The sequence below is a fragment of the Nannobrachium achirus genome (assembly GCF_963921795.1).
Source record: "Nannobrachium achirus genome assembly, chromosome: 8".
Lineage (NCBI taxonomy): Eukaryota > Metazoa > Chordata > Actinopteri > Myctophiformes > Myctophidae > Nannobrachium > Nannobrachium achirus.
This window is the reverse complement of record NC_137817.1, coordinates 22,129,536-22,150,602: the sequence shown is the minus strand read 5'-3', so window position 1 is coordinate 22,150,602 and position 21,067 is coordinate 22,129,536. Positions and strand designations below refer to the sequence as shown.

The window sequence follows — 21,067 nt, the reverse complement described above, 5'->3', positions numbered from 1 at the left end:
CCACACCCAAATTAGTCCAAATGGAGGTATTACATGTGCATATACACCCAGAAACAGAAAAGTTGGATTTTTATCATAGCCGATGGTGGCCATATTTGATGTGGCCATTGCGCCATTCGTGGCACTATGGCGGACGAGCACCTCAGTGATTTTTCATGTCTAGGGACCCACTGACTCAGTTCAGGTGAGAAACTCCCCTCACCTCAAATTGCGAACAGGAGTATAGGCCAGATACTGGAGTATATGGACCAGAGCTAGGGGTACACACAGCATGTGTAAACAGAGCTGTGTCACATTGTGTTTTTTTTTTAAACGAATAGCAGCTATATTTTGCAGTAGCTTTGGGACAAATAGCAGGATAGGATTTATTTTTTAAAATAGTAGGCTATACTAAAAACAAAAGCCTCATATTTAAAACGCATTTAATGGTAGTCCATGGGCTGGTTGTATTCCAATCCATTCCATAACCCACACCATTATTTTGAAGTACACCAGTCGGAAGTTAAATGTTTACTACGTACGGTTGACGTGTTAACAAAGCTGACGGATCACTGTGGCCAAGTAGAGCCAAGTATTTGAGAATGCTGTATGCGACTACACGCGAACGACGTCTTTTTGTTTACTTTAATTTGTAACAATGGCTGCTTGCTGCGTTCATCATTGACAGCCGAAAGCGAAAGGGGTCCGTACGTGTTCACGATGCCGGTCACTGTGAAAAAGGAGTTTTTATGATGGCTGTGTTGGAAACTAATAAGGAGCAAACTTGCGAGGAGTTGGAATTTCTGTCAGAGGTCTAAACTCTCCCTGAGGAGTTCATTAAATACGAAAACTATGGCACTCAGCAATGCTGGCCTCCTCAGGGCATTTGTTTTTACTTTCTGCTTTGGGATTTGCAAATGTTACTATTCAATTCCACTTAAAATATACCCAGGGAGGTTCAATTCCTCCCTGGAATTGGATTTGTCAACCCTCCAAGACACAAAAACCTCTGGTGTCCTCTCCTTAGCCTCTGATCCAGCTGGTCTAGTGAACTTTTTGGACTTGATCAACAACTTGGAAGGTGACTCTGGACGGGGCTACTACATAGAGATGTCACTTGGTACTCCCGGCCAAAAGGTATTGTATTATAGTGTTGACTACATGTATGTAGGCTATGCTGCTTGCTTGCTTGTTTTCAAGAACATTTCAAGAGAATCAAGAATAGCCTGACATATTAGATTAGGGCAAATGTAAATAAAATAAATAAATAAAAATCTTAATGATCTACCACCTAAGACAACTCTGACAATGTCACATTTGTACTTTTTAACCATAGATGACCGATTCCCTCCCTGTCCCTTCTGTCTGAAGAAGGGAATTTCTTCAGCATGTGATCCAGAGGAGGTGGGGGGCTTTGTTTACCTCCAGGACATGAACTAATGAGCCAGTCCAAATTGGTTAGATTATAGGAGCTTAATAGAGATAACACCACTTTATGATAAATACAGTACAGTAAAACTCATCAACACATTCTTTGTTAGTGTTTTGTTGCTTTTAACTTGTTTCTGTTACAGTCAGTGCAGAATGCAGCAAGGAAGCTGCAAGGACTTTGGTTGTGAAGCCATGGGATGTGTAGGCAGAATAAGCCCACACTCACATGAACTCACATGATGCAGGCAGCCTGTGAGAACCAGTGTTGCTTGCTTCAATGGCTATAGGCAGCTGACTGGGATTATGAGGCGCCAAAGCAAGAGAGAGTAGTTATTTCTACACAACATAGGACCAGACCTCCATCATACTACATATTTTTCTGCGGCTCATTGGAACTAGACCCACATAACCTGAAAGAAATGGGTGAAATGGCAAAACATTCCTCCCTGAAACATAGGATATAATGGGGCTAAATTCCTTTCAGTTTTTGTAAAAGGGATCTAAAATAATAATCTCTGTTCCAGTGGAGGAAGGCTAGGCTGTACCGGTTTAATGTGGGTAGTCAAACATAAAGACATTGCCTAATAAGTTAAATCCTCTCAGTTCGACTGCTGTACACTGTTGGATTGCACAGATTAGAACTTCGAGCCCAATGTGATCCCTGGCTCTTTCTGCCATGTCACTGCTAGGTTTGCCCTGCCTGGGAGAAGAATGTGCAACAAACTTGTGTACTGTAAATCCTGAGTGTTAATGAAACAGACTCTAAACGGACATCTAAGTGTCTAGTTTTCACTCTTGAGTTAAATTAAGATGACGGCGGCACAAAATGTGAAAAAGTTCAATTAGATTAAAATCACATTTACAATTATTTCAAAGAATTCTGTGAAACAGGTGGAACATGATGTATACTTGTTTATTGAACATTTGGACATTTCTAAACAGAAAATTGGATAGTTGTATGTATCCTAATATCTTACTCTCCCTCTCTCTATATATAGATTAGACAGAGTAGGATATTGGAAAGTTTAAATACATTTTAGATTTGAGAAAGATAATAATAGAACATTTATTGAAACAAAGTTACAAGGTGCTTTACATTAAAATATTTTTGAGCGGTACTAACCGCTCTTACGTCTGGCTTTGTGTGTATGTCCCTATGTCCGTAGTACGAGACTAACGTCACACAAGACTTAAGCTGGTTTCACACTGCTGCGTTTTTTCGTTACGAAATGCGTTTTTCAGGGCAAGGATAGAGAGAGAGAGAGAGAGATAGAGAGAGAGATAGAGGGAGCAAGGGACCCAGTGGTCCGAAAATAAATATGAAACGGGTGGCAGTGTGCAAACGTGATTGACATAACGTGAGGTTGAGTTCTTTATTTACGTGCTCAGAAATTCACTCCTATATTCGTCCAAAAAAAAAAAAAACGCAGCAGTGTGCAACGACCTTAACGTCATAGAAAGTACACAGAGACTGACATCACCACAGCTGATGTCACGGACAGAACGGCCCATACAAGGAGATATGCACGTGTGTTGTGTTTGAGGGTAGGGGGGGACATAAATGCCCAAAACTCAGACAACCGTGTTGTCAGAGCTTTCCCATTGGCAGGCACATCTAAATCTTACACACCCAGTTCATTGTAGGCTTATTAGATGCTGGCTATGCTTAACTTACAGAGCACTAAGGTTAGCCTGCCATGCTTTTACACTTTGTCGTTTTTAACCTGTACAAGAAAACAAACTACAAAACAGGCCTAGGGCTTCACTCTGAAGACGGCGGTTTAGCAATCCTGACTCACACATGAGCTTCATATGTGCTTATGTGTCTTGCGTGGATGGCTGAGAAAAAGAATTAAATGGCTGCCAAGTGGGGTCAACCATGGCGCTTCTTTCCTATTCGATACCGCCCTGTCAAAGTTCACCAATGTTGAACTCAGAGCTTCGTACGCTTCAATGTGGTCAATGTGCCGCAACGGGCAGCTCCACCCCTTTGCTCCCGTAGAATGGAAGCATATGTGTGAGCATGCTGGAGTCTGGTCATTCCACAGTTGAGGAGCCCTGATAGCAAAGGGTATCAGAGGGTGTCACCCTTTGTCTATAGCCTTGACTCGTGTACAACCAGCAGGTTTCTTCCTGAGGACCCCAGGATGTGCACAGACTCATAATGTGCTAATAACTCTTTGAATGATGTCAGGTTCATTCGTTACTTATCGCATCTTTGGCTGCATGTGCAGCATCAAATATACCCAATATATAAAACAATCATGATGACAAGGTTACGATAATGAAAGAGAATACTGGGCCAATAAAGTCAAGCAGTAGAGGAGATACGTCACACTTCATAAGTTTGTATGGCAGTACTCATTGATAAATCCCATTTGTACAGATGAAATGGCCACGCTGAATTAGATAACAGATTAACATGAGTACATGAATGAGTGATAAATGAGCGATAAATGACTAAATGAGTGGTTTTCACTTTCCACAGCAAATGTGGAAAAACAGCGTAAACCGAGCCATTACATCACGGTTTTTACATGGACTCTAATGTCGGCAGTGATGTGATTACAGAGCTTTGGTGTTAAATGAGGCGCTATTCAAATGAGCCACTAATTGTCACATCTGTTAGCTAGGCCGAGGTGTCGGCTGGAACGTATCACGTCTGCTAATTGGTACAAACAGGTAACAGATGCACACCGCTGCCACTGATCCACTGCCAGTTTAGACAGGGAAAGCTCAGCCAAGTAGTGTGTGTTGTTCACATTCACAAACAGTTTATTTGAAAGAACTATTCATCAGGTGAACAAAATTAACTAGATGACTTTCAGAAGAAAATTAAAATGAAGATGAAGATCTGTTAATTTCTCAGTTGAGCTCCTTGAGGAGTGTCTCTGTTCTTCTCGGATGTCCACAGCCACTCACTAACTGACTATGTGTATCCCTATTCCCTGCTCACTGACTGACTGTGTATCCCTGCTCACTGACTGACTGTGTGTAATCCCGGTGTATGAAATGACTTGAGTCAGTGAACGACAACGACTAATCATCTCTTCAGTGAACTTGAGGAGGCAGGCTCTCACTCAATGACCGCATATCCAGTGAATGACCTTCCTCTGTTTATTTGTTGAATGAGTTGCACTGTACGTTCAGTGAGTGGGACCACGAAGGCGGAGCTCTGGTCAAGCACTGTATAAATTGTTGAACAAATCTTTTTTGATCAGATGATTCTAATGATTTTGGTTCAATGAAAAGAACAAAAGGGGTGGGGGAGAGATTACAGTTGCCAATGGAAGAACTGTAAAAATGTAGCAGAGTGTAGAAGCTTTTCTCTTCCTGGAAAGTTACGTAGCATACTGAAATAGAAGCCATTGTTCTTGTGTCAAAACAAAGTAAGACACCGACTGAGTAGACAGAAATAAAATGAGTGTTAGTGTGGAGTTGACACATTATATGAAGATGTAGAAATGGTATGAAAATGGGTGAAGTGGTCCTTTAACCAGTTTGATGTGAATGCAGTACATATGTCCATTGTATATCTAAACTTAATCCAGTCCATTATTAGCCTAACTCACTGCTTTCCTTTTCCATAGATAAACTACTTGGCATCCTTATTTTATTTTGGGCATGACATTATAGGCAAATGTTTTTTTTAACCTTTAAAAAAAACACAGAAAAGCAGATCTACAGGCTTAGCTCACAATGCATCACATCATGATTCACGATGAGTTATGAGCAGATTTTCCCCCGCTTTTCATTGTATGACAAAGTATATAGAGCTTACATGGTTAATAAAGACTAAGGTTCATACGCTGGAATAAGACCATTATAATGTAAACTCAAATGTTAATGGAAATGTCCCCAGTCTTCCTCCAGCAATAGGCTACAGTTAAATGTCAAACTTTGCAGGTTTAGTTTGACTGTTTTTTTCCTTGTGTGGGTGGAGTGATGCCATCTGTGGTGCTGGGTCTTTTTGATAGCACAGCCAACAGGGTGGTGCCAGGGCCAGCCCAATGAGGAGGAACTGATAAGCCATAATCCCAGTGAAGAGCCAACTGGGGCCTCCCATAGCCAGTTAGAAATGTCTGAAACACTATCAGGCGAGGGGACAAGGGGACAAAACCATGATGTTTGTGTAAATAGGAAAACTATTAGAAAGCATAATAGTAATGACGAGTAACTCCTTATTGCTCCTACTGCAAAGGGCTGCTGTGTTCAACAAAGCATTAAGGAATGAACATTCTTTTCTGGTTATGACAGTGTGGCATCATGGCTACTATTATTTGTATTTCAGTCTAGGGATGGACAATTAATCGGTCATCATATCGGTATCGGCCGATGTTGGCCTTAAAATGCAAGATCGGTATAGAACCGATATCAAAATAATGTAATAATATCGGTTTTAGCCAATATTTTGTTTAATAAAAATTAAAAAAGGTCTTTTGTGGTGATGAATGCCGCCGAGGAAGAACATGTTTGTATTTCAGTTAATGTGCGCAGTCTGCTTACATATCAATGCTTCCTTCCTGCTCGTCCGGTCTTTCTAAAGGGGAAATTTAACACAAGAATGAGGAACGCGTTGTTGCATCTTGAACTGTTGGTACTGGGCTTGGCTTAGCTAGAAGTGTATTGAATGGCTTATCAATAGGAAATTAATTCAGTTAGGTGACTTGGTTCATGACTAAGGTCTCCTAAGGTAGCCTAGGTCTCCATAGCTACTGCAATTATTTGGATGTCAGCTATGTCTAATGATGCATTTTCTGTCAAAATGAAACATGCAGATGTAGATTTCTATTTTTATTCCATCCCAGAAGAGGTGAACACAAGAAGTAGAGTGGTGGAAAAACACCAAAACCACCGCTTGTTGTTTTACTTAACTTGTCCCTAAACAGACAACTGTGCCCTAATAGGTAATCAGAGGACTGATAAATAAACATCTTCTGTTTTGAGTTAGCAAAACTCTGTGGCGCATTAGTTGATTTGACCCTACTCCACCTTAATGGCGAGGAATGTTTAGTAATGACCTTCATGCAGCCAGCCAGTGGTTGTTGTAAAAGAGTTGACAGAAGTCGGTCGACTTATTAGTTCACACACCCTCATTGACATGATGCCTTCAAAGATATCACCTCAACTGCTTTAACGTGCGTAGTCCCCTAACACACATGTGACACATTCCGTGACAGGTCATACAGTACTTTCTTCTTGGAACATGTGTAGAGGTTGTCACTAATAGCTTACTGAATTCAAGCACCACTTTTAATCAGTTTACAATTTAGGCATTTAGCACTACTCTCTTATCCAGAGTAACATACCTTAATGTAAGAAGAGCACGCATGAACCCGAGTCAACAAATGACTGGGCAAATAGTCACGCAAGTAGCATGCAAACTTGTGAAGAGAAAATGTTGTGCCTCAAAGAAACTAGATTACCAGGTAATCATCAAACCTAGCATTTGTATAAATGATCTAAATAACATTCTTAAAGGACCGCTTCACCCATGTTTAACCAATCTCCATATAATGCGTTCTCACAAATTCTTATAACGTTAACATTATAGCGTTTCTGTCTATTCAGTCTGTCTCATTTGCACAAAATAATGATGGAGGATGTCTTTGATGTGTCATTATTTGCCATGTGAGTTCGCCAGGTTTGGGTGTGAACAGCTTCTGTCACGTAACCTGGATGACTGATAAAGCAAACTTTGTCTTTTGTTTTTCAGCTCAACATCCTGGTGGATACAGGCAGCAGTAACTTTGCTGTGGCTGCAGCTCCACATCCCTTCATTACACATTACTTCGACACTGCACTGTGAGTGAGTGGTTGGAATTAGCTTGTATAATGCTGCAAACAGCAAGCTAGACAAATATATATACCCCTGTATATATTTTCATCATAGTGTTTCTGTTACAATTGTGTGTGTTGTATTCATTTCATCTCCAATTCCAATCGTTTATCCTCTGTCCTGTATGAGTTCTCTCTCCTGACTGGATACAATTAGTGTTGTGACCTGAGAATGTATCTTATATTTTCTATAAAGAGCTGGGGAGAGGGGAGACCCCTGTTACTGAGCAAACACTGACTGTCTATAGCAATGATTGCTATCGGAATATAGCTATTTAACACAACATAATTAAGAATAATACAAATAATATTAACACCGCCTATAAGGTTCAAAAACCCTATTTTAGTTTGTATAAATCTCATATTCTATTATACTTTGTATAAAGCGCCTGTTCATGACTAGGATGAATACAATGTTCCTCTGCACCTACTCTTGTGTAGCTCTACCACCTACCAGTCTACTAGGCGGGCAGTGGCTGTCAAGTACACCCAGGGAAACTGGGAGGGCGAGCTGGGCACTGACATTGTCACAATGCCCAAAGGCCCAAATGGAACCTTCACCATCAACATAGCGGCCATCCTGTCCTCTGATGGCTTCTTCCTGCCTGGAGTCAACTGGCAAGGCATCCTGGGTCTGGCCTATCCCCTGCTGGCACGGGTAAGAGGAAGTGTGCTTTGATTGGAAGATACTGTATGTTTGCTTATTCAAGTGAAATCAAGTTGTTCCCTCCCTGTTTAAATAAAAGCTTACTCAAACAAAGCTTGGCAAGGAGCTGCTGAAAATAGTATTGAAATATTTCACAGTCATTAATCAAAACCTGTTAACAGATAATGAATCAATATCATTAACCCATATGAACCCGTTTTGCTATCATGCAACTAAACAGTTCAAATGTTCCTTGGCACAAGCATATTCAAAATGTCACAAACAGATTGTTGGCTTGATATCCTACACCAGTTAATCGAGAAAATAATATTTTTGCCCATTAGAAAGCTCTAAAGCCCCTTTTCCACTGACATGGCCCAACACCACACCATTCCACACCGCCCACTTGTGCCAGGTTTTCCACTACAAGGACCTGGGTAGAGTGGTGTGAAAGTGGTACTAAACGTGGTACTAAAAAGTATCCAATCCAGAGTAAGTCTGAGCTAGGCCAAACAGGGGCAAACACTTCATAATGACTGACACTCACTGACTTTTCATTTAGACCACCAGGATATCGTTGTAATACATGATAATAGATTCTATTGTGTTATAATCACTGTTATACTCTATTATAGTGTATTATAATTATCATAGTAATATATTAATACTTTATGTTGTATTATAATCACAGTTAAAAAGGTCAATTTGTTTCTTACCGATAGGGGTACGTTTGTGTAATGGAAAATGTCGATATTTTTATGTGGTGTGGTGCGGTGTAGTGTCGTGTAATGTGGTGCTAAAGCTGCAGTCGAAAAGGGGCTTAAGAATGAACAGAATTAGGTTATACTAATATCTCCAAAGCTGGTCTCTCACTGCAGGGTAAGCTGATCCTGTTGTGTCAGGGGTTCACAGATCCAAACTTTAAAAGAACTCATCAGGGCCACCCGGATAATGATAAACATGTTTGATATGCTTCTGGGATGGTCTCAGAGAGAGACAAGTCTACAAGTGCTGAGCGGAGAGAGCCGCTACTGGGATGCATGAAATGCGCATTGGTCTAGGGCAGCGGTTCCCAAACTGGGGGTCCCCAAATTATTTTGGGGGTTCCCCAGATGGTTCGCTTATTGTGCAACATTGTTTTATCACTCAGCAGTAAACAAACCAACATACAGTACAAATGTTTTATTGGATATCTGCACATTTCTAAAGTTACTCTTAAAGCTATACTGTGTAAGTTGCTCAACTAGTGGTCAGTAGCGCTATAGCAAACCGCGGCCGCGTCTGCTTTTTTCGTCCGTTTTTCGCCACGGACTGGGCCTTCAGACCCCCGCGTCCGCCTCGCCAAGTCGCCAAGTCGCCACGCATCCGTAGTGTCCCTCTGCGGACCGGCGTTGGGGAGGTTTACAGGCTAGACTTCTAGACCAGTGTAAACAAAGCTGTTGAAGCAAGCTATTTCCTGAAGAGACCTCAAGATGCACTGTCATTGGCCGGTAGTGTATCATGTGTGTATGATCTGCAATGTGATTGGCCAACGTATACACAACGTATACGGATGATGCAGATGACGTCATTTTGCCGCGAAATCCCGCCCCTGTCACGGCTAAGTAGAAAACATATAAAGAAAAGTCTTTTGGGGCTGAAATTAACGGAGTGGGGGTTCTAAAACTTTAGTGATTTAATAGTTAGGACAATTTTAAGATATGTTTTATAAAAAGAAAGTTACATAGTATAACTTTAAGACTTTTTTAATTGGCCCAATTGGCCAAATTGTAGAATATTACGTAATAACGAGGCAAACATCGCTTACAAGCTCGAGGCGTTGTGAGCTTGTAGTTTGGCTATTTTCACAATATTTATCTGTGGAACCGAGTTAAACTAAATGTAATGCCTACAATTCCAAGTGCTTGTCAGGGTGGGGGGTACCCAGTTCAAATATGATTATTGTGGGGTGTCACAGCACTGAAAGGTTTGGGAGCCCTTGGTCTAGGAGGGCTGCAGCATTGCAGCTAGAAAGTGGCGCTACCATGACAGAATTTTGATATGGGTCGGCGACCACGAAGATAACAACCTGAAGATAACAACCTGCTGAACGGGTGCGTTGGACAGCTGAGATGGAGGAAATGCATGGTGGTTCTTTCATTGTTCTGCCGGTTAGGATTTCTAAACTCCTGTAATGTGAGACCAGCTTAACAATGCATACAAAGTGGTATGAGAGGAAAAAATAACTCAACTGAGAAACAAATACCTCCATGTGCTGAGTCTTAACAATCTGTGCGATCAAATGTAAATGATTGAAGGGCAGATATGCCGGGTTGCACTACCAACTTTATACTGCTGAGGTCTCACTTGGTGTTTTAAGTTTGGCTTGCCAAAGGGCAGTTAGTCATGCATCACATGCAGAACCCTGGCCCCTTGACATAAAAAAGGCTTTGAGGTCAAGAAGATAGTAGAGAACATCCTTTCGTCAAGGAGAACACTGTCTCTATTACTTTCTCCAACTCTATCTTTCTTTTTCTGCACACACATGTGTACAGTATACAGTATATGTAAATTTCAGGTTTTAGGCCTCAAAGAGTTTGTGTTCTCTCTATTTACTTACCCCAATAGTGTCAATAGACCTACTGTATGTACAGTATGCAAAGCGTGAAAAGTCTGCAAGTGACTCTGAAGTTTGCAAAAGCCACCCTGAAAATAAGCTGATACAAGTAATATTTCCAATAGACACTGTGATCATAATGATACCCATCTCTCATCTATAGACAGAATTACAGTAATCCAAATAATTGGTTTATAATTCTTTTTAGTTAGTTTTAAATTAGCAGATCTACAAGCTCACAGCATGTCGCATCGCAAACTACTACAGACTAAAGTACAGACTAAAAGTTTAATGTCATCGATATATTAAAAAAATAGCAAACATATATACTGTATACATTCAACAAATACAAAAGTAAAACAATCAATAGTTGCAGCCCTATAGTCAGTCCAGGTACACGGGGGGGAAATAAATGTGTTATAATGACGTATATTTTTATTTAGTTTAGAGCATTATGAGTATGACTTGACCCACATTGCACTCATAAGTGTGCAATCTCATAAGGTAATCCTGTGGGAAACAAATCCCTAACTGCTGATAAATAATGGTGCTATTGTGTGCATGTCTCTCTCTCCCCCGGCAGCCTGACTCTTCAGTGGAGCCTTTCTTCAACTCCATGGTGCGACAGATAGGGATTCCTGACATCTTCTCCCTCCAGATGTGTGGTGCTGGGCTCTCGGCGAGCACCACTGCCGACCCTGCGGGGGGCAGTCTTGTGAGTAGTCAGCAGGCGGCCGCCCGCGGCCTGGGAGACGGGACGGCTTGTCTATGAAAAGGACTGAATGAATGAGGTTTTGAGGTTTTCTGCTCTAACAAAGACAGAGATGTTTTTGTTCCTATGAATATTCAGGGCGCCTCATGATTCATGTACAGATTCTATACGGAATACTTTTAGAATATTCGTGCTATATAGTCTTTTTTAACTTTATTTACCCAGGGGAGGTTGGCTGAGCACGAGTGCTCTTTCTCTTGTACTGTTGGCCACTGAGAAGCTCCATTGGAGCAGTTACTTCAGTGGTGTTGGAGGAGGAGTAAGTGGTGGCCATTCATGCTTTCACTGCATCAGTGTACATGTGTCTAAACATAACTTTAGGCAGGAACATTCAAGTCAAGAAGATTTAACCATTTATTGCATAAATGGAATACACGACAAGCAGATTTAACCATTTATTGCATAAATGGAATCACGACAAGCAGATTTAACCATTTATTGCATAAATGGAATACACGACAAGCAGATTTAACAATTTATTGCATAAATGGAATAGAGCATTGCAGTGCGGTGTCGGAAGTAAACAACCCATTCATTTTCACCATAGCGTTTTTCATTATCAGCCACAAAGTCGTAGCAATTCAATGTACACTTACCACTAGGCTGGTGGTTGTAAAATGGTTCTATATGCTCCTGTAGAACCCCCGAGTATGTATGCAATCACTCTAGTTTTAGTAAAAACACGTTTTAATCAAGATCACACGGAGAAGAACTGCATTTCCCATACTGCTAAACATGTACATCCGGTGAAATCGACGTCTGTGATTGGTCTAGCTTCTTCTTCTTTCATGTATCTTGCGGTTACCGCGGAAGTAACTACTGCCCCCTGTCTTCCCGGCGGATTATTGCACGTCAGCAGAACTCTGTGAGCGATCGTCTTTCTTTTACAAATATGATGCACTATGTTAAGGATGACGATAAGAGCGTCCACAGAGATGACAATCACTACATTTCAGGCCATATGCTGGCCTGGATAACTAAACTGAGCGTGATTTAAGGGCTTTATTTCAGGAAACAACAACATTCGCAATGCATTCTGGGAGTGTAGTTTCCGCAATTTTAAAAATAATGATGTACACAGTCTTGTACCCTGCCCTTTTTTTCAGCTTTCTAATTAATCTTTGCATTCAAAAAAATGTGAATATTGACATGATCCCTCTCCAGCCGAGGTGGCTTTGTCCAAGGCTTAAAAACGTTTAAATAAATACTTTATGAAATGTCTATGGAAGAAATGAATGCGGAAAACGCTTCCGACACCAGAGTGAGGACGGGGTGGGGCTTCAACTGCGATGCTCTATACACGACAACGACAAGCAGATTTAACCATTTATTGCATAAATGGAATACAGTTAATCTTGGCGTTTGAAGGGCTCCGCGTTTGGAGAGGTTCCCTGAATTTTGTGCAAGCTTTTCTGAGCATGCTAAGCAAAACCAGGGAACGCTAAGCAATACCCCCCATAGGGGTTACAATAGCAGAATAAATAATAGCAATACATTGACATGTATATAAATAACAGTATTTGAGCTTAACATTGACATGTAACATAGTCAAAATCACAGTATTGAGCTTAACAACTTTGACATGAAACTTAGTCAAAATCACAGTATTTGAGCTCACCACATTGACATGTAACTTAATCAGACGATCACAAGTATTTGAGCTTAGCCAGACTGATCGTGCAAAGGTGGAGGCTGGGGTGGAGGAGGCAGCAAGCAGAAAATGTTTCCGAAGCTTTGGAAACCAAGCATAGGTAGAGAAAGCAAAAAAGGAGCCTTCCCTGCTGATTGAGAGCTTTGGTTGGAGTATGGCAGTCATGTGACATAACGACCAGCAGATATGTTCATGAGGTATGAGAACAGAGCTGACTGACATCTGAATACAGCTGGGCAGCGACTTGACTCCCATGTCCTGAATAAACTAACACTGACGCTTCATATGTTATGGTTTACTGTATCATTTGTGTTTAATGAGTGTTTAAACAAAGAATGGTGCATACAATACCATGCACTATACATACTTTACATGTACAGTATGCACTATTCTTGTCTTGGGTGCTATAAGATGGACTATATATATTACATATAATGATGCCTTAATTGCACTCAAAGTTAAAGTGTCACCACAATGTCATATACGTAATTAATAATATCTGTAGAATTCACTTTGGTGGTGTTAATTCTATACTTTCACACAAAGTAAACTGGGTCTTGACTCTCCAAACCCTTCCAGGGTGGATGAGACGTAGCAGCGTGATGCATTTTGGAAACATGATCGCAAGCAGCTTCCTCACCTAATGTGTTCCCCCATTGGAGGCCCACTCTAGTTAGCGTGGGGCTAATTAAGCTAAGATAGCCCCCTGTCGAGTGCAGGTCTGTCACTGTTACATGAATGGCCAAGGCTTGCTAAACCTCCTCTATGTTACTCATACAAAGGCAGATGGGCTGGACAGTGGGGTGCTCAGTAGGTGTTGGTTTTTAGTGTCTCTGTTAGTGTATGTGTACAGTATGTGTGTGTGTGCTTGCGTGCATGTACAGTATGCTATGCGGCTGTGTCACAGGGAAAAACCCCTGCCAAAATGATACCCTTGTTGGGTTTTCACTCTGTTGTTTTCACAGCATAACTATGGCTAAAATCATCATCTAGAATAGATTATTATTATTATTATTTTTGGCTGCATATGCCATGTTACACAGTAAAGTCCTCAGTGTTGACTACAATACCGACAGTGTACAACTCTTAGAGTTAAAGTAACACTGAAGACTTTTACTGTGTGGTTGCTATGATTTGGGGGAAAAGTGGAACCGTTCGTAGATTAATGAAGTATATTAAATTGAGTAAACTCGAAACTGAATGAAGTTTCTTTGCCCACAGGGGAGTCACACCAAATTCTGGGCCCTGGGTACAAGGATTCACTGAGGGCCCCACATGAATGTTCTTCATAGGGGAAGGGAGTTTAACCCATTTAGACTGGGGACGCATTAGTACACATTATTTTGTGCTTTAACTATTGAAAAATAGCAGATATACAAGCTCACAGCTAGCTTGTAGATCTGCTATTTGTGTGAAGGACCCCCAAAATTATATCTATTTGGCCACAGACCCCCATCTCAAAATATTTCGTTCCAGGGACCCCCCAGAAGCAGAATTTGAGTTAAAAAAAATACATATATTCAAAGATTTTCACACCTTTTCACGTCTTTTTCAAAAATAGCAGATCTACAAGCTCGCAGCGCGGTACAGAGTGCCGTGCTGTGAGCTTGTATATCTGCTATTTTTCAATAGGTAAAGTATATAAAATAATTAAGTCCCTTCCACCTTGGGTCCTAGTAACTCAGTCCGACTTTCCCCCCCCTTGTGACGCCCCTGTTTGCCCAGATCATGGGAGGAGTTGAACCAGCTCTGTACAGAGGAGTGATGTGGTACACCCCCATAAAGGCAGAGTGGTATTACCAGGTGGAGGTCCTGAAGCTGGAGGTGGGAGAGCAGAATCTAAACCTGGACTGCAGTGAGGTAAACCACTTGCCTTCAAGCTCTCTCCTGATTGCCTGATCTTTCAAAATGCTAGCATTCACAATTGAACCCCAAAATGGTACTTGAGTTTTGCACGTTGAGATGCTTTTGTCATGGTAATGACCTTTATTTTTTGCACTTTCCAACAGTAAATTGACCTGTAAATTGCCTCAGTCGGAAAAATAATACAATAAAACCAAACCATGTCATGAATATAAACTACATAATAGGCCAACATTTTGGCGAACATTCAACAAAAGTAGCAGATTTACAAGCTCACAATGCATCATGATGTGTTGTGAGCTTGTGGATTTGCTGTTTACAGCGAAGGCGTTGTTGTAGAGGGGCAAAAGGAGGTGGTCAACGAAGTACAGCATATACCGTAGGACTGTCAATGCATGTTAACTGGTGATTAAAAGGAAAAAACTAAATAAACTGCAAATGGCTTGGTGTGATGTGAGGAACGGCAAAGGTTAGGCTGGGCAATGAGACCATATATATCTGGATCGTAATATTGTGATATACTGTATGACATGTTGGTTGGTTTTAAAGGCTGCAGTACAATGAAGTGATGTGAACTTATGTGGCTGTTCTAATTGTTCTATTATTTGCCTTTACCAACTTAGTTTGTTATTATGGTCAATATGGTCAGAATATTGAGTTGTTGTTGTTTTTGTGCTAAGCCCTACGCAGAGGTATCATATTGGCTGCAGTCAGACCAAAGCAAGTGAACATTATTCTTACTGAGATAATATCATCAACGTCAGTACAAGGAAATAAAACAGCAACCAGCCTATGCAGCCAAGGAATGTACCAATCCTGTTTGTGCACTTTGGTACTGAAGCAACTTCCTTCTCAACTTTGTTTACTCAAGGTTTCCATAAGCCAGATACAGTATGTACCACCCTCTCTCTCTCTCTCCCATGTTCTTTTAGTACAACATGGATAAAGCCATCGTTGACAGTGGCACGACGTTGCTGCGACTTCCTGTCAAAGTCTTCAATGCGGTGGTGGATGCCATCACACGTACCTCTCTGGTACGTCAACTGCTACTGACACTGAAGAAAGGCATTCTCAGGGCATACACTCTCTATTCCAAGGACATGACTTCATCAGATATACACTATATTATACAGTACAGTTTATGCTTGTCTTTGCACATGCCTTATCCAACTGCCACTTTCTGCATACACCCAATTTATAGTTCACTGTACGATTGAGTCGCACGCCATAGGTACAGTATGGCTTAGCTGCTACCCCTTCCTTCATTCATCTTTTTGTCTGCCATAGTCATTCTGTCTCTCCATATTTTAATGCAAGTATGACTGGGTAGTGAACATATTACTGTATATTGCGGTCAGGAGATACACACACATCCAAACAATTCAATGGGCGCTGGATGCGTTTCGGCCTGTACGGCCTTCGTCAGGTGTACTCCTGACGAAGGCCGTAGAGGCCGAAACATGTTTTTTTTACCGCTTGGTTAATCCATTTATTTTGGGAACATTAAGACTGCGTGCGGATCTACTGTTCTTCCTTTTAGTGATCATATTAGTCACATGTGTGAAAATGTCAGTGACAATGGTGTGCTGTCTGTTGGAATGGTGGGGAACTTTCCTACTATTTCTACATGAACAGAAACCGTATTACTATTTGATCTTAGTCTCATCTTGTGATCGTATGTCTTTCCCTTGGCCCCACTATCTCTCTTACCCAGATCCAGGACTTCTCGTCAGGATTCTGGCTTGGCACTAAGCTGGCATGCTGGGCAAAAGGGGAAACCCCTTGGAGGTTCTTCCCCAAACTTTCCATCTATCTGAGGGCCACAAACACCAGCCAGTCCTTCAGAATCACCATCCTCCCCCAGGTACCTGGATACTACATCACATGCACTTCCCTAGACTCTCTACAATCTACCCGAGGTCAACACTAGGCCTCTCACAATTATTTGAGCTAGTTAGTTATTTTTCACAATTGTTATTCATCTGTATTATATAAAAACATTCCCATCATTATTTCCATACTGTTGCCCATAACTCTTTTAACCACTTTCGACCTGGCTTCACTATTTTGGGCATTTTGGGCAATATTTTTCAAAGATGTTCAATTGTTCATAAAGGTTCTTTAAATAAAAAGGGGAAAAAAGCTCATGTCATAATGCATTGGGACGCAACACAAAAATGTTTTCTTTTCTTTTTTTTATTTAGAATGCGGCCTGTTTTGGCCATATTACATTATTTTGCGTAGACATCCTCACATGAAACAGGATGTTGTTGACCTGTGTGTCTGTGTGGATCCTTCCCTAGCTGTACATCCAACCAATCACTGACGTGGATGGCACGATGGACTGTTTCCGCTTCGGCCTATCATCATCGGCCAACGGCCTGGTGATTGGCGCTACCGTCATGGAGGGCTTTTACGTTGTGTTCGACCGCATCCAGCGGAGGGTGGGCTTCGGCCTCAGCACCTGTGCAGGTGAGGGTTTATACAGTATGTCCAGGTAACTCATAGCAATACTAATTTGTCTTTCTGTCTCCATTACACATGCTACTATGAAACGAATAAGCCTGTCTGATCTGCATTTTTCTCCCACAATGGGTTGACCAGTCGATCTGAACTTGCGCACGGGCAGTTGGGCATTGATCATTGGCATATGAATAGAGCGACGAAGACAATTTTAGACTTTCCAGTTTAAGCTGTTGTTTTTCAGTGTTTTTTGTGAACAGTTCGCAGGCTATGGGATCTGTACTCATGGATAGGTGGACTAGTGTATTGGGATTAACATTTCACTGTCTGTCGAGAGCAGGGAGAGGCAAATGTGTAAATATACAATCATGGCAGTAGCATAATAAACCAATGGACAAAGATGAAAGATGCAGTGGAACACAATGGAAACAAATAGTCTTTTTTGTGATTTAATCCACTTTAATCCACAAAAAAAAAATCTATTCTATCTAATTCCTACATTATGTTTGGGAAATAACCTGCTCTTTAGATATGTGTTTTCTCTGAATCTTTACATCAGCGTGAAAAATTGTTCTGTTCACCGTCTGGCCATGATATCCTGTTAGGCCAGCAGAAATGTGTCATGTGGTCTGCATTTATCATGCTATGGTCCAATATCTCTCACTCCAATCATTGTACTGTATTTACATAGTAGAAACTATACACTATACACACACACACACACACCATGTGGACATTTCTTTTTTTGGTCAACATAGTTGGTTTTTAATCTCCACCCAGGACAAAATGTTTTTGCCCCTTCATTATGCAGTCCGTCTGTCAGCATGGTAACCTGAGCAGTTAATGGATTTGCACACTTGGTGGAACTTGGTAGAAAGGTTAGTTATGGGCCAAGGAAGAACCGATTATCTTTTTACAACGATTGGTCCACAGGGGGTGTGGCCTGGACACAACAGATGAATGCCACAGTATTTTTAAGGAAAAGAAAAAAAGCAACTATACTAGGACAGTTATTTTCTGTTAACACCAAATCTCTTGCCTAAAAATAGCTGATCTGTGCGTTGTGAGCCTGTAAATCTACTTAATTTTGGGCTCAACAAAGACAGTGTGGGAGTGTATTTTACAGTATGCTGATCACATGGGGTCGGATATCTCCATTTAAAATGCAAACTTTGAATAGGTATAACATATGCTCTGTTTGGCCTACAGCCATGAAACTTCATTACACATACTGTATGCATCTCTCCAACCCAGATGGAGAGACGTTTGTACCTAAAAGAACGAGGCCTCCAATAGCCAATGAATATTGCAGTTTTCTGAAAATTATTCTTCAATGTTTCTCATCAATTTCCTTTTTTGTTCTCCTTTCTGGCTACAGAGAGCGGTGGCGTGCCGCTGTCGGAGCTGGCAGGACCGTTCACAGCAGCAGACGTATCGGCAGACTGCTCCTCCGGGGCCCTGAGGGAGCCCCTCCTCTGGGTGATCTCCTACGCCCTGATGGGGGTCTGCGCGCTGGTCCTCCTCACGCTGCTGCTGCTGCTGGTGCTGCCGTGTCGACGCGGGGACCGCTCGGGGGAGATCACGGACGAGTCCTCGCTGGTCCGCAACCGCATCAAGTGACTGAGGGGGCTGGGGTGGGAGGCCGGGGAGAACGGGCTGAGGATGGCGGGCGAGGAATCAAGCGGTGCACTGGCGGAGGCGGGGGAAGGGGCTCATGGCGCTGCACTGACCAATGAGACTTGTTGCCTGAAAGACCGTAGGTCGTCGGGTTGACCCATAGTGCTAAATATGAGAGGATCGACCCCCTCTTCAAGACAATCACAGGAGAGTAGGTATGGAAAAATAAGACATTCCTGTTTCTGCCATCTCTGTGAGGTAATCTAATAATCATGGCTTCTTATGCAGTTTAAATATGACTTGTTTATCTTGCACTCAATTTGTCCCATTTCGTTCATTCAAGAAGGTTTGCAATAGGTTAACAGTTGCATCAAAAAGAAAATCTAAATAACTGCTCTTCTATACTGTAGTACTGTAGTTGATGCTGCTCTCCCCAAAAAATATTTAAACATTTTCAAATTAAAGTAGGTTATCACCAACCTAATTTTGTAATAAGTGAAGAAATCTAACCAGTGCCTTTTTTTAATTGCTGATTGATTTTGTCTTTCCATCTTTCAGGTAGTGAAATTAGTTTCAATCATTTGATCACTGTCAACAAAGAATATGACCAGGTTTCATGATGTTTACAATGTCTGTAGTGCCTTCCGCGGATCATCTTAACTCCTCTACAGGGACGTGTCAGTGGTCTGCTAAATTGCACTTTGTTTTTATTTTCGATCAAAGGTGTGACATGAAAACAATCAGACAGGTGCACTCAGTAGAGTGCAAATCTCTGCCAGGGGGCATGCTTTAATCATAATATGCAGGTGATTTCTGACTACATCCATGAAAGACAACTCTTTGGTCTTCCTCCCTCTCTGGTTCCTACTTCCTACACATTCATTGTCTACCTCTCTCCATCTTTCTCTCTGCTTTGGTGATCGTCTGCACCGCATGCCCTGTAAAAGAGCTAACGACAAAGGTGATGAAACCCTAAGCTGGTTTTGTTTTCCAGTTCATTAAAAAACTTGCAGCAGGGCAAAAACATGGCTGGCTGACCTTGTAGTACACTTGTACACTGTGATGTAAGCCACAGAGCAGGAAGTAATTATTGACCAGTGTGTTTAGATTTTGTGTACAAGCACAAAATATATGAATATTGTGACTACTGTCTATGCTTATTGCTTACACATTGGCAAACCTATTTCTAACAGAGACCAACTATTCATCTTATTACCTCTAGCTGCGTTACTTACTAGCCTGCCATGCCCATGTTTTACCGTTCTGCGGCCTAGGGTTTCATGCCCCTTTAAGTCAGCTCAGACTGAGCATGTGCACTGACTCGTAATTAGGTGGGTTTGGGGCAAATTTGGATGTCTGGAATTGGATAGTTCCAGTACATCCCATAAGCCAGATGGACAGGAACGTTGTAATTGTAGGATACTTATCCCATAGCCTGGACAATCGCTTCAATAATTTATATATAAAAAAAATAAACATTATCGCTATCAGCCTGCACAGTAGTGTTGTTAACGATTCACTCAACTCAAGATTCCATGATTCGCGATACAGGGTTCACGATAAGATCTCATGATTTTCATTAAATCTTTTCCTCAAATACAGTACAGTACAGTAGATGCTGAAATTTAAGATTCATTTAATTTTACTAATACTGCATACATGACCATTTATATTTAAATATACTTGAGACTTGAATGTGATTGTACAATATTATTATTCCAAAAAGCTACTCTTTAGACATGGGTGGGAACATAAGGATATTTATACTGAAGCATTTTTTGCAAATATTAAGCACAAAGCAATGCTACCTTTAGAAACTACCACTAACTGTTCTCTTTGAAAGGAACGCACCCATAAGAAATGTATTTAAGAAAAAACGTGTCAATATTTAATTAATTTCAGTTTTGTGTTTTAAGGGCTGTGACTTGGTAGTCAATTGTCCTCTTAGCCCAGTCTTTGTCGACAAAATTAAGCCAAATGTTTGTAGTCAGAAAAGGCCACATCTAAAATGGTGCCTTACAATCAAACCGAAACCTGCAGTACTGTTTTTTCTAGTTCTTGTTACTGAGTGTGCCAAATTGTAAATTGTCACACAACTAAATATTCAACTGTATGTTTTTGTCCTGTGCCAGATTTGTGATTATTCTGTAAATAAAATAACTCATGGATTACACATTCTGACTTAAGTTAATTCTAAATATCTTTGAGTTG

At 41.2% G+C, this 21,067-nt stretch overlaps 1 protein-coding gene across 1 annotated transcript; it reads left to right on the top strand.

Annotated features, from left to right (window-relative positions):
- The first annotated feature begins 566 nt into the window (after positions 1-566).
- On the top strand, positions 567-21,029 carry bace2 (beta-secretase 2). The gene is made up of 9 exons (XM_080732338.1): positions 567-1,116; positions 7,127-7,215; positions 7,690-7,906; positions 11,074-11,205; positions 14,639-14,773; positions 15,709-15,810; positions 16,491-16,640; positions 17,080-17,248; positions 18,618-21,029. The coding sequence occupies exons 1-9, from the start codon at positions 832-834 to the stop codon at positions 18,857-18,859; spliced, it is 1,521 nt and encodes a 506-aa protein (XP_080588464.1). The 5' UTR covers positions 567-831; the 3' UTR covers positions 18,860-21,029.
- The last annotated feature ends 38 nt before the right edge of the window (positions 21,030-21,067 follow it).